The 13,474-nt window shown below is 44.5% G+C and overlaps 1 protein-coding gene across 1 annotated transcript in view; it reads right to left on the bottom strand.

The window, feature by feature from the left end:
- The window catches only part of adgb (androglobin), a gene marked incomplete at its 3' end in the record, with an annotated part of 66,952 nt that overhangs the window by 24,895 nt on the left and 28,583 nt on the right, over positions 1-13,474 (bottom strand). Inside the window, exons 14-23 of the mRNA XM_080791357.1 lie at positions 12,404-12,449; positions 10,611-10,791; positions 9,470-9,533; positions 9,253-9,351; positions 7,426-7,522; positions 6,787-6,925; positions 4,928-5,042; positions 4,183-4,353; positions 2,926-3,064; positions 2,225-2,365 (exon numbers count right to left, since the gene is read on the bottom strand). Coding sequence (XP_080647483.1) covers positions 2,225-2,365; positions 2,926-3,064; positions 4,183-4,353; positions 4,928-5,042; positions 6,787-6,925; positions 7,426-7,522; positions 9,253-9,351; positions 9,470-9,533; positions 10,611-10,791; positions 12,404-12,449 — 1,192 coding nt within the window. The remainder of the gene's footprint in view (positions 1-2,224; positions 2,366-2,925; positions 3,065-4,182; positions 4,354-4,927; positions 5,043-6,786; positions 6,926-7,425; positions 7,523-9,252; positions 9,352-9,469; positions 9,534-10,610; positions 10,792-12,403; positions 12,450-13,474) is intronic.

Here is a 13,474-nt window from a genome sequence, read left to right as displayed (position 1 = left end):
CCGTGCGTGTGTGTTTAAACATATATATATACTGTACAGTATTATAGTAGCGCTTCAAAAAAACATCCTACTGTATGAACAAGCACTGCAATAGAGAAATACTAGTAAATGTCCGGAATTCAAAATGTAATTGAGTAAAAGTATTGGCATCAAAATGTACTTAAAGTACCGATAGTAAAAGTACTCATTGTATAATAATCTTCTGAAAATAGCAGATCTACAGGCTCACAATGCGTCGCATTGTGAGCCTGTGTGTGTGAGCCCTGTACATAATTATGATTGCAACTGTTTTACTTGGGTAATTTTTTAAAGGACTTGTGATTCAGCAAGAATTTGAGACAAATCCATTGTGGGGACCATCTTCCTGGTCCTCCTCACAAGAGAAATGAGACATTTAGAGGTTAGAATTATGCCCGACGTTTGTGTGCTGAAAATAGCTGATCTACAAGCTCACAATGCATAGCCCTGTACATTGTGCAGATCAGGTATTTTTGGTGCGCAACACATTTTAAGGTTAAGGTTAAAAATTCCATTTATAAAATTGCCTCCTAAACTTTTGATGTCCTCACAAGTATAGTAATACAAGTGTGTGTGCGCGTGCGTGCGTATGTGCGTGCTCCTCATCCCTGGCCACCCCCTCACCTGTCAGGGTGTATTAGGAAGAGTGGCAGTCTCATCAATAACTATTCCTCCTTCTGCCCAGAGGCCCAACACATGCCATGGGCTAATTCACAGTGCACACCGCATGTGTGCGTGCGTGTGTGCGTGAGTGCGTGCGTGCGAGTGTGACGTGTGCCTACGGATGCAGTCTATATCCCTGCCTCCTTTTTAATAGTAATATTAAAAGAATATTGAAAATAGCAGATCTACCAGCTCACGGCACGTTGTGAGCTTTTTGATCTGCTAATGTCACTACTTTTGTGCGACACTGTTGTATGTATGATGAAGTAAGGCCTTAATTTAGAAGAAAGAAAACATGTCGATATGAGTTGTAGATACATATTATGTACTGTATACTGCACTGTAAAAAGCCATGCGAACTGCCATCCCACATCAACACAGCTGCACTTTCTACACCAGCAGGTATTGCAGTAACAATAAAGACACCCAGTCAGTTTACCCTTAGTTCTTGCAGGGCTAATTGTCATAGATTATCATAAAAGTTCTGTCATTATTGGTTGTTGACAGGGAAGTGCATTTGGACTGGAATCTACATGAGTGTGTGCACACTGAGATTAATATGTGAATATACAGTAGGGAGAGCTTTTTTACTTAAGTTGTCCTGTCTAGAAGCCAGGCAAAAGGAGATGGCAGTCAAATCTAAAGATCTACGCTTGTTTCAGTGTGTCTTCTATCAATTGAAATGATGAGTAAGCATCTGTGACAAAGGGCCATAAAAATATGACTTATTCAAAACTAAAAAGTGGTGATGTAGCTCAAATTGCCCCAGGTAAGTTGGTCCAAGTCAAGTGGTAGGTTGACCCACAGCCACCATTTTAGAACAAATGACTAGAATATTACTTCAGACAATTTCTTTGCTAAATTATTCAATTGGCAAATCACCAACATGTATACATGTGTATGATATTAAATGTTAGACCTGGCCTGGGTCAGTTTACCTGACCTGAAATCTTACTTTGACTGACCAAAAACTAAACTAACAAAAAAACTGTAAAAGAGTGCCTCCCAACCACAGCCAGGTGTAAATGATGGATTCTTACTAGATTTAAGGTCACATGACAAGACCGTTTTCTAGTTTTCTAGATAAAGGGGGTGGTTCAACTTACCCGCTGGCTCATCTTAGCCCAATCTCCCCTACACTGTAGTGTCTCTTATGTCTATGGTTATCACCAAGCCTTGGCAATCGTCCCTCCAGGCTATGGGATAGATGTAGACGACACAAACTAATAATAATCTATGCGCACAGTGTGCAGGGTAAAGATTACAACCTATTGTAATATTTTTTTTAATCCAAAGTAAAAATAGAATTTTACCTCGAGGTAATTCAAACTTCTTAATAATCTGAATCCTCTTATTATCCCCTCCCAGCCCCACGATGTCTTTTCATAATCGCAAGCAATTCCAAATAAATTATTGTCATTTGTTTTGGATAATAATTGCATGAATGGACTGTAATTGCATATGGCCTCTGGACAGAGTCTGTCTGTGTGTGTGTGTATGTGTGTGTGTGTGTGCGTGCATTTCTCTCTCTCTCTCTCTCTACCAGGTTTGGAAGCTTTGAGGAGCTCCCGGGCCAGATGTCCTCTGAAGGCGGCCTGTAGGACAGTGACCGCCCGGGTCTCCTTGTCCGTGGGCTGTCTGTCTGACCGCTCCGCAGGCCTCCTCCTCCCCGACACCACCTCCACTGAGAGAGCGACTTAACAAAAGACAGCGGCCGTGTGCGGAAATATCCATAGTCTGAATGAAGGCCTATTATCCTTTTCTCTCTCTCTCCAATCACACTGACTCGACGCACTGTCGAACGGAACGTGTGTCCGACGCATTTCATGATTGTGGCAAAACGTGCATGTGAGAAATATCACAGCAACGGGCTGTGCTTCAGCAATTTAGTCTCAATGTGGAGTGTACTCATGATGAATACAAATTCACAAATAACACAACAATAATAACAGCCTTTAGACACAGTGATGGATTGTAACTACGTACGTTCATTTTACTCAAGTACTGTACGCGAGTACAATTTTGAGGTATTTGTGTATTTCCAATCCTTTTTTACTTCTACTCCACTACATTTATTAAGCTCACAACGCGTCGCAGCTTGTAGTATCTAATATCTTTATACATTTTGGAAACTAGAAATGGGACACACAGACACAGACACACAGAGACACACACACACACACACACACACACACACACACACACACACACACACAGACACAGACACACACACACAGCTTTTACATGCAGGCGAGGTTTCCTTGTTGTCCGGGCAGTAGAGTAAAGGGTCGGCCGTGAGGAGACGAACAGCAAGCAGCTCCTCAGCTGTCAGCCTCCTCTCCAGGGCTCGACAGACCATGTAGTACACCGCCTCATTAAACACCTGCACGCACGCACACACACACATGCGCGCGCGCACCCACACGCACGCGCAAACACACACGCGCAATGATGCAGAACAACAGAGGAATCACATTCACAGCCCGTTTTGCTTTGTTGCGTTTGTGTGTGTGCATGCATACATTTCTGGAATGAATCAAAGACGTACAAAAGGACAGCAATCTGACAGCATATTATACAGTAATGGGTGCATAGGTGTAATGTATCACTTACTGTAGCACTGCAATTACATGCAAGCGGCGTGTATAACGTCGCCGCGAAACCTAGTATACAGTATGTCCTAAACTGTCCCTTTTTCAGGAGGTGGAAAAAACCTTTGTTCCAATAGATCCATGTAGGTATTATTTACAACCTCTTTTGCAACCTCTCTATTCTTTCAATAATAGTGAAAACAGCAGATCCAAAAGCTCACATTGCAGCGAGAGTTCGGCTGTTTCCACTACTCTTGTGTGACACGTTTGTATAGTCTGTACGACGATACAAAACGATCGTCGTACGACGATGCAAAATAAAAAGGTTTTTAATTTGGAGATACAAGGTTTTGACGGTACTGTACAGTAAATACAGACAGGGATGGCATGTACTATGTGCATGTGTTTGTTTATGTTTGGTGTGTGTGTGTAAACATGTTACCCTGTGATGCCTCCATCTTCCCAGGGCAGTGCGGTGGTGATGTTTGGTGTGTGTGCAATAAACATGTTACCCTGTGATGCCGCCATCTTCCCAGGGCAGCGGTGGTGATGTTTGGTGTGTGTAATAAACATGTTACCCTGTGATGCCGCCATCTTCCCAGGGCAGTGGTGGTGATTTTTGGTGTGTGTGTAATAAACATGTTACCCTGTGATGTTGCCATCTTCCCAGGGCAGTGGTGGTGATGTTTGGTGTGTGTGTAATAAACATGTTACCCTGTGATGCCGCCATCTTCCCAGGGCAGTGGTGGTGATTTTTGGTGTGTGTGTAATAAACATGTTACCCTGTGATGCCGCCATCTTCCCAGGGCAGTGGTGGTGATGTTTGGTGTATAATAAACATGTTACCCTGTGATGCCTCCATCTTCCCAGGGCAGTGGTGGTGATGTTTGGTGTATAATAAACATGTTACCCTGTGATGCCTCCATCTTCCCAGGGCAGTGGTGGTGATGTTTGGCGGGCAGTGCGTCTCCTCCAGGGTCTTCCTGGCTGCCAGCTGTTGCTGCTCATCGCTGACGGACGACGCCACGTCGGACAGGGCCCTCAGCATGGACGTGGCCCGCTCACGGAAACGCACACTTTCCTACAACCAAGCAGGGGGAAAGTGTGTGTATAGTTTTGTGTAAATCAAACATGCGGGAACTACAGTACATGTGCTTGCCCCGCTTCCCGACCCATGCCAGTTGGCCCATACAGTATGTAGCCTCAGTACACAGGCTTTCATTTTTGAGTGGTGCAACCACACAGCAATGTCCGTGTCCGCCTATCTATGTGACGTTAATGAGCACGAGTATGACTATTAGTACCAGTAGGGGGCGCTGTTGTGCCAGAAAGAGAGAGACAGTGCAGCACTGTTGCCTGCTAATGAGAGAGAGAGAGAGAGAGAGAGAGAGAGAAGGGGAGCGAGAGGAGGAGGGGGGGAGAGAGGGGAGTTGAACTACTCAGTTCACACGGGTGTGATTTTTGTTAGCATTTGGTTCAAAAAGAAAAACCAGGGAAAATCTGGCATAGGAATTGGGAGTCAACTTGTATTTCGCTAACCATAGCGCGACACTCGGTGGCGCACTATGGTTAGCTTGTAGATCTGCTGTTTTTCAATAGCTAAAGCACAACATAATGCTAACACCAAAAGGGGTTATGACAGAAAGGGAGATCACCTTGGCGAGGTGTGGCATGACGGCCTCCTCGTCCCCAAAGACAAAGGGCGTCTTGCTGCACAGCTGGATGCAGTAGCCCAGCGCCGCCCTGGTGGACACATGCAGCACATGGCGCCTGGAGGGGGGGGGGAATGAATGATGTGACCATTCTGAAAACAACTATAGACAGGAAAGGAAAGCATCTGTGAACACCGTGGATTTGACTGTGTACTCATTTCCTGCGTGAATTCCTTTCATACCAGAGAGCACACTAGTATAGGAAAACTATCCCTATAGATGTGACTATAGGTACCCTCTAGTACTGTGCTATTGTAATAGTTATAGTGGTCAGTTAGTGTGAAGCTCAACAGACTCTAGCCCTTTAGGCTGCTCAACAGTCACACTTTAGGTCACCCAGCGGTACTGCAGCTGTCCGTACTCAAACGGACATACCGGTACATACTGTACATAGGGACAGACACACATAGCTGTTCATTGGAGCGGTTATAGGCACCGTTCAAAAATGACACATTGGCAACATACTCCAGAGGGACGGACGGACTGCAGAGACAGTGACAGAAGGTGGGAAAAGATCAAAGGGTGAGAAAGACAGACAGACAGACAGACAGACAGAGACGCTGACATAAGTACAGACAAGAGAGTGTTAAGATTGATCGCGGCAGAAACAAAAAAACAAGTCAGCGAATCAGCTCCCCTCCCCCTATAGCGCGAGAGCGTACGACTCCACAGGGCCTCCCGGTATGATAAGCTGAGTGCAGTGTGTGATTACGGCTCTGAAGTAATTGTGCTGCCACGTACCTCTGCCTGACCCCAGAAACTAGGCCCCCTGCTTCTAGGCCGAGCAGCAGCCATTAATAGAGACTAGGACAGGCCCTGTTTCTGCTGCTACTACTTCTCAGAGCATCTGAGGGAATGCTTGAACACATGGCACGCACGCACACACACACACACACACACGCACACGCACACACACACACACGCACGCTCGCGCACACACACACACACACACACACACACACACACACATACACACACACACACACACACAAAGCCCTTCTTGCTCACGCCTGTATCTCTACACCCTATAGCTGTACACTGCATACTATATTCAAATAACTGGTTATGGTATGCGGAAAAGCATTGTACGTATTTATTCATAGACAGATCTCCATGAATACATACATTTAAAATGCTTCTACTGCATGACTCAGACCATGAATCCAGCCAAATGAACACTTGTGGACTTACTCGTGTAAAATAATGTATAATAAATCTGTTCCTTAATGCGGCAAATAATTAGAAAGAAGAAAAAAAAAACGGCAGGTTACAACCCTTTTTTTGTTGTTTTTCTTCTTTGTAATTTTTATTTGTCTGGTCCAAAATATTGCGTTTGTTGTCAGGAGTTGTCACGACTCGAGTTGACTTTGTCCGCGGCGTAACCGTCTTTAGATAAATACCTTTTGAAATGTCTATGGGAAAAATGCATTGGGAATCATTTCCTGGGCCTGGCGTCGTCATGAAAGGGGGGGTGCATGGGACTGCGACGCTCTATAGCAGGGTTCCCCAATTAGCGCCCCGCGGGCCATCTGCTGCCCGTGGAGCGCCCCCTTGTGGCCCCTGGAAGAATTTAGGGGGGGGGGGGGGGGGGGGGGTAGCCTCTGCATGTCAAACTGTGGGTCTTGTCAAATGTCAAATGTCTTGCCCTGAAATGTATTTTCAGGGCAAGACCTCGACCTCGCGTGTGCCGACTCGGCCCCCATCCTGGTACCCTATAGTCAAAATATGGCCCTTGAGGAAAATTAATTGGTGAACCCTGCTCTGTAGGAACCCACTTTAAGTGCTATAGTAGAGAGGCCTACCCCGGCGGTAAGGTGAGGGAGGCAGCCGTGCAGGAGCTGGTCTTGATGTGGAGAACCGGCGGCTGGCGCACCAGGCTCTTCCATGAGAAGGGCTGAGCCAGGAGAACGCCGCGCCTGCACACCGCCGACAGCTCCTTCTCTGGGGAGGGGAGAGAGGAACCAGTGGTGGGGAAAGGGACTCAGTTCTTTTACTTAAAACCCATTTAGACCCGAGTTAAAAACATTCACTTTGAAAGAATATATATTCAATAAGATTTGTGCCACATTTTTACGATAAAACAAAATATAGCAGACCTACAGGCTCATAGCGTGCCACCGAGTGGCGCGCTACGAGCTTGTAGATCTGCTATTTTAACACCAAAAGGGGTTAATTTAAGTAAATAATCAAAATTGCAATGTACTGAAATACTCCGTTACAAATAGTAAGTCCTGAATTCAAAATTTACTTGAGTAAACGTACAAATGTATTGGATACATTTTGATACAAAAAAAAGAATGGGCTTCCTACCTGTGGAACCACAAAATGTACGCCACTGCATTGCCCTATTCCATGCATTTATACTATAACAGCAATAGCAACAGTTGCATTGCATAATTATGATACTGTATTTCCCGATTGTGTGTGTGCTAAATCCTTACTGTCCTCAGCTGTCTCTCTCCACTGTAACAAAGCAGAGAGGCTGACCAGAATGTGGGATGGCTGCAGGCTATCCACATGCAGGTAGTAAGAGGCCCACTGAGACACACACACACACACACACACACACACACACACACACACACACACACACACACACACACACAGAGTAAAATCAATACTGCAATGTAGAAGTACTCTGTTACAAGTAAAAGTCTGGAATTCAAAATGTACTCGAGTAACAGTACAGAAGTATTGGCATCAAAATGTACTTAAAGTACAACAAGTAGAAAGTACTTATTGTGCAAAAGATCGGCTATTTTTAAATGTCCAAAATGTATAATATAGAGCTGAAGTGGTTACTGTTTGTTTTGTAATAATAATCAAAATGTACAAAGTAACTGGTAACTAAAGATTTCAAATAAATGTGAAGAAAAAAGTACAATATTTGCCTTCGAGATGTATTGTTGTGTACTCGATATATGTATAGTTTATATGTATAGTTTCATTATATAGATATTCCACTGTTACTTTCTTAGCTTACGCATGTTTCATGATAAATGCTTTTATGTGATGTATTCCCATGCTTTTGTTCTTGCTTAATGTAAGTCACTCTGGATTAAGAGCGTCTGCTAAATGCCTAAATTGTAAATTGTAGTGGAGTAGAAGTAAATGTATCGAAAATTGGAATTACTCAAGTAAAGTACATAAACCTCAAAATTGTACCGAAGTACAGTACTTACCACTTACCGCACGCACGCACGCACACACGCATGCACATTATAACACAATGTTGATGTCTGAATGTGAAAGGAGTGCAAAAAGGAAAGGAGTGCAAAAAGGGAATAACTGAAGGAGGCCAGTCAGGGCCACAATGCAACAAAGACACCAAGTGTAGGGAATAAGTACAGTACAAACCAAGGTAACTATAAAGGGAACATGTGAAGGAGGCGACAAATCCAACGAGGGAAGGAGGGCGAAGGACAGCAGAGACACAGGGAGGGAGGATGGACGGACAGACAGACAGACAGAGACTGTAGCTGGGAATGAGAGAGGATGATGGATGGACAGACAGACAGACAGAGCTGACAGAGAGGCAGGGAACAGAGGGAACGGAGGAAGGAGGAGGGGCTGCATGAGGGATTAAAAAGAGTAGGAGACAGACAGACGGACGGAGACAGACAAGCCATGTGAAGAGCAAAGGAGACGATACAAACGTGACCAGGATGAAAAAGAGGTTTTGTGGGTAGTCCGAGTAGAGGAGGAGGTGGCTTGTGTTTGTTTGTGCAATACATATACACCCCCCCCCCCCAAAAAAGAAAAAGAAAGAAAAAAAACAACAGTACACAGACAGGTGCTAAAGCCAAATGTCCCCACAAGTATAGTAGAATAGAGATTGGGAAGAAATGTTGTCCGGTTCATTTAAAAATATATGTTTTGAGTCAGGATTTGGAAAAGATTGAGGTTGGGGTATTGTTCATCTAAACTTGATGTATGGTGTATACTAGGTTCGGTGTATAGGGGTTGGATTCAGGCTGTGACAGGGTTGTGAGCTTGTAGATCAGCGATTGTCGATACCAGCGACACCAGTACTGTGTAGCTCAGTATTCAGCATTAGGGTTGAAAATGATTAAACAAAGGCATACAATTGCCATCGTAAAATAGTATAGTAATATACAAACGTGCGTGTGTGTGTGTTCGTACTTGAAGGTGACCAGTAGCAGATGAGGCAGTAGCAGTAGAGTGGGTAGAGGTTCCAGTGTGTGTGTGTGTGTGTGTGTGTGTGTGTGTGTGTGTGTGTGTGTGTGTGTGTGTGTGTGTGTTGGTACCTGAAGGTGACCAGTAGCAGATGAGGCAGTAGCAGTAGAGTGGGTAGAGGTTCCAGTGCAACTGATTCCTGAGGCCGTTGTTTTGGACGACTTGATGCTCTGCAGAGAAAAGCACCAAAATGTGCTTGAATGCAATTGAAGTCGGATACACGGACAGAGATTTTGTGCGTTCATATATAGAAAGGATAGACGTAGAAAGAGGATGTCTGATGCTCACCTTAAAATGAGTTTTCTGAACATGGTGTGGGTATATCTGCGGTTTATGGAACACCAAGAGTGTCCTGGAAAAAAAGGTGTTAGTTGTTGGTTCATGTGCACATTATTGCATTGCTAATAAAGTATTCAAGGTCTTACTCAGTTGCTTCTCAAAATCAGTATAGCTAAAGTGGTTTAGGGTGCATGAATGTGTCCCAGGTTTGATTCACAGCCAATTAAATGATGCATGTCATTCTCCTATACTCTATCCACATTTCCTCTCTCTCTCCACAAAAATAAATCGTGTTTCTTCCTTTGATAACAGAAGAGATGGACACAAACATTGGTGCGTTATGTGCAGTGAAGTTTCTATGACTTCTCCCATTTGCTGGAGGGAAGTTCATTTCACGGTTGATGTACTGTAGAAGATAAGAACACAAACGTCATAACGCCGCAGAATATGAATAAACACTAATTGTATTTGGATTGTTGGCAAGTGGCCAGTGGGGATAATCCACTGTGAGCCGTGCGGATCTATCGAGCATGTAATGGAAAGATAGGCCTATTAACCTAGCAGAATTATTGCGGCCTAGATGAGAAATAAACTGTGCTTTGGAGGAGGATGTACTGTACGTTTCAATTGCTTTTGACATTTCATTGTGTGTTTTACATATTGATATACAAGCTCAGAACACGCCACACCTTATTTCTCACAACATGTAGCACTTGGATGCATGAGCTTTTTGGCAATTTTAAAATATTTTGTTTTTAAATGTTTATTTATACAGTAATTATTATTTATTTAGGGTATTTCTAATACTAATCCAATTTTCACTATTATGAATATTATTTAAAAAAATCACACCCGTGTGAATTGAGGGGTGCTCTTATCATCATACGTCATCATACATCATCTTCAATGTTTGCGTTCACACACTTTTGTCTTCAATGTTTGTGCTTACACACTTTTGTCTTCAATGTTAGTGTTCACACAGACCCTCAAAGCTGGACATAGCAGGGGGCCAGCGCCCCTCAAAAAACCTCCATCCACATTGAAAGCCACTTGGACTACTGCCCTTTTGAATAATGTAACCTATAGCTCAGTTGTGAAACAGAGTTCACGTCAACGAGTTGCCTGACGTCTGTCTCTCTCTCTCTCTTACTGGAAGCATTTAGCGAAGTCCTCCAGGTCCACCCAGGTCTCCTGCAGCAGCAGCACGGCTCCATCTGGAGCTGCTGATGCATCCTCCTGGGGCTTCGGGTGCAGCGGCGCTGTGGGTTCCTCAGGCACAGTCCTGGCTTGATCTGGAAGAGGACCTCCTGGAGAGTCAGCCACGTTCTTATCTGCATGGATGAGAAGGCACTGACTAAACCCTCTGAATAGGCAGTATTGTAGAAGCGGAGATATCCGTCGTTTTTTTGTTTTGTGTGGATAATGACATTTGAGGGTCAAAGCAAGTCCGACGCCTAAATTGATCCAATTCCATTTTAGTGATTGAATAATCGCTATTGTAATGAACTGTATCGTATGAACGTGCCGCTTCCACTTCACCGAAAATGTGTCTTTGTTCCATAAATCTAAAATGAGACCTTAATACGTAAATGTATTAGTCAAATTTAGTGTCATTTTAGGGTCTACTCTCTACTACGGTCATCTTTGGCAGGTGGAAAATGGCTTTCTTTCGACATTCCTCTGAAACCTCCTGTTCTGAAGGAATGCTGTTGGCCAGAGAACGCCCGTTCCTTCTCGTGACTCAGAGTGAGTTATCGTAGACTTTAAAATCGCTCTCCTTAAAAAACGGTTGAGCATGGCGGTAGCCGATCACCCACGCGCGGCAACAGTGCACGTACACACGTACACGTACACACACACACACACACACACACACACACACACACACACACACACACACACACGCACACACGCACACACGCACACTCCCACACATCTGCGCCCACAATTGCCATGCATACGCAGCCAAGTCAGAGATTACAGTACATCACAGACACTACTTCACACCAACGCGCTCGCTCACCCCTAACCCCCTGCCCTAAAATAACACACATGCATACAGACTCATGAACACAGGATGCACACACACACACACACGCACACACACACACACACACACACACACACACACACACACACGCACACGCACACACACGCACACGCACACACGCGCACACACACAAAGCGAGCGTCTGATCATAGCACTGAGACGGCCAGGGCTGCTGAGCAATGGTGGTCTGCTCGCTCAAACTGCAGGTGTTACTAAGCAACTAAACGGGGGCAGAGCGAAGGCGGGTAATTGGCTGCTTGTCATGAGGCATAATTCCAGACCCGTCGTCCCGAAACCGAGTCCTTTGGCAGCCAACGGACGGACACGGATGAAGAGGAGGAGGACCGGACGAAGGCGAAAGCAAAAGAACAATCCTCTATAATCTCATCATTAAGGCTATATGTTAGAGCCACGCTAAACCAAGTCAACCGACTGTATAACGGAGACGCACAGCATGAACTAGAAATATTGCATCGTGGCTGTATGCGCCCATAATATTACGTAGTGAAGACTTTGAAGGAATTTAATAAATATCTATTTAAAAAAAAGCACAGGTGATTTATTTTTACCCGCAGCACAGGTGATTTTTAACCTCGCAGCACAGGTGATTTTTAACCTCGCAGCACAGGTGATTTTTAACCTCGCAGCACAGGTGATTTTTAACCTCGCAGCACAGGTGATTTTTAACCTCACAGCACAGGTTTGTCTGACTAATGACTGTAGGACTGTTGGTATGTCTAACTAACCTAACCAACGTATGCACCCCAGCCCGGCTATACAGCAAATTCTACTGACCATGTCTAACCTACAGTATTAGAAATGGTGTGCAAAGCACACATGGGTGGATTCTATTGTCTACAAAATGAGTGGAGTGGCATCAGAGGAGCTAATACCGTTGGAGGTGCCTTTAACGCCCTTCCTCCTGTCCTCTGCAGTAACCTAGGGGGGGGAGAGAGAGAGAGAAAGAGAGAGAGAGATTAGACAACAACAATACTAAGAGAAATAGAAAAAGATGGAGGGAGATGCATGAACACGGAATTGATGAACATAATATACGGTAAATGTGCCCCACAGAGGCACACGCCTCCACCCTCTAGTCTAGTGATTCCATGCCAGCTGTGGCATTGTGCCGTTGTTCAGCCGAACGCCACAGGAGATGAGACATGGTTTAACCGAATCTGACCCGAGATCAGATTCTAAAAATGTCTTCTACGTCCTGACAGTTTTCTGAAAAAGCCATGTTTCTATGTCAGTCGTTCTTCGATTTTTCAAAAATAGCAGACCTACAAGCTCGTATGCAGTTTGTTATACTTTGAGCTTGTAGATCTGCTATTTTTCAATAGCTAAAGCATAACATAATGCTAACACCAAAAGGGGTTCCCGCCCAAAATGGTTTAATGTGACAGGGGCCACTCCTCCCCAGCTAAAACACCACTGGGGGAAACACAAGCTATTAATTTGCTGTCACCGGCTGACAACAAGCCATAATGTTTAGCAATATTAAGTCTCGTAGAATCGATTTACTCGACATCACCCATTTCACGCTCGCTTGCCCGGGACAATTAGAATGGCTGATGACAATAACGAGTCATTATGGCGTCCTTCAAATACCCTCGCCGTGTCTTGTGCTCCTCAAACATGGCAGTGCCGGTTACAGGTGCCGTCTGGAACAAAGGCACTGTCGGTTCCATTGAAATGACAGTGCCGTGTGTGTCTGCATGGGAACGCTTTACATGGAGTGACCTCAAAGACACCTAGGTGCATTAATGACGTTAAACCACCCCCTCGAGTGTAATATTGCAATTATAAACTAACAATTAAACTAACAATTACCCTTAAAACTACGAAAATCGCTGAAAATACATATTTTCTTTAATGACAGATGTAGTCACTACGGCCACAAAAGTCCCAATAAACTAGCTAGCCTAGCCACCGAGTTTGCTGCGCTCTGGGAGAACAGAGCA

Source organism: Protomyctophum bolini (assembly GCF_963924005.1).
Source record: "Protomyctophum bolini genome assembly, chromosome: 19".
Lineage (NCBI taxonomy): Eukaryota > Metazoa > Chordata > Actinopteri > Myctophiformes > Myctophidae > Protomyctophum > Protomyctophum bolini.
This window is presented reverse-complemented; position numbering and strand designations above follow the sequence as displayed.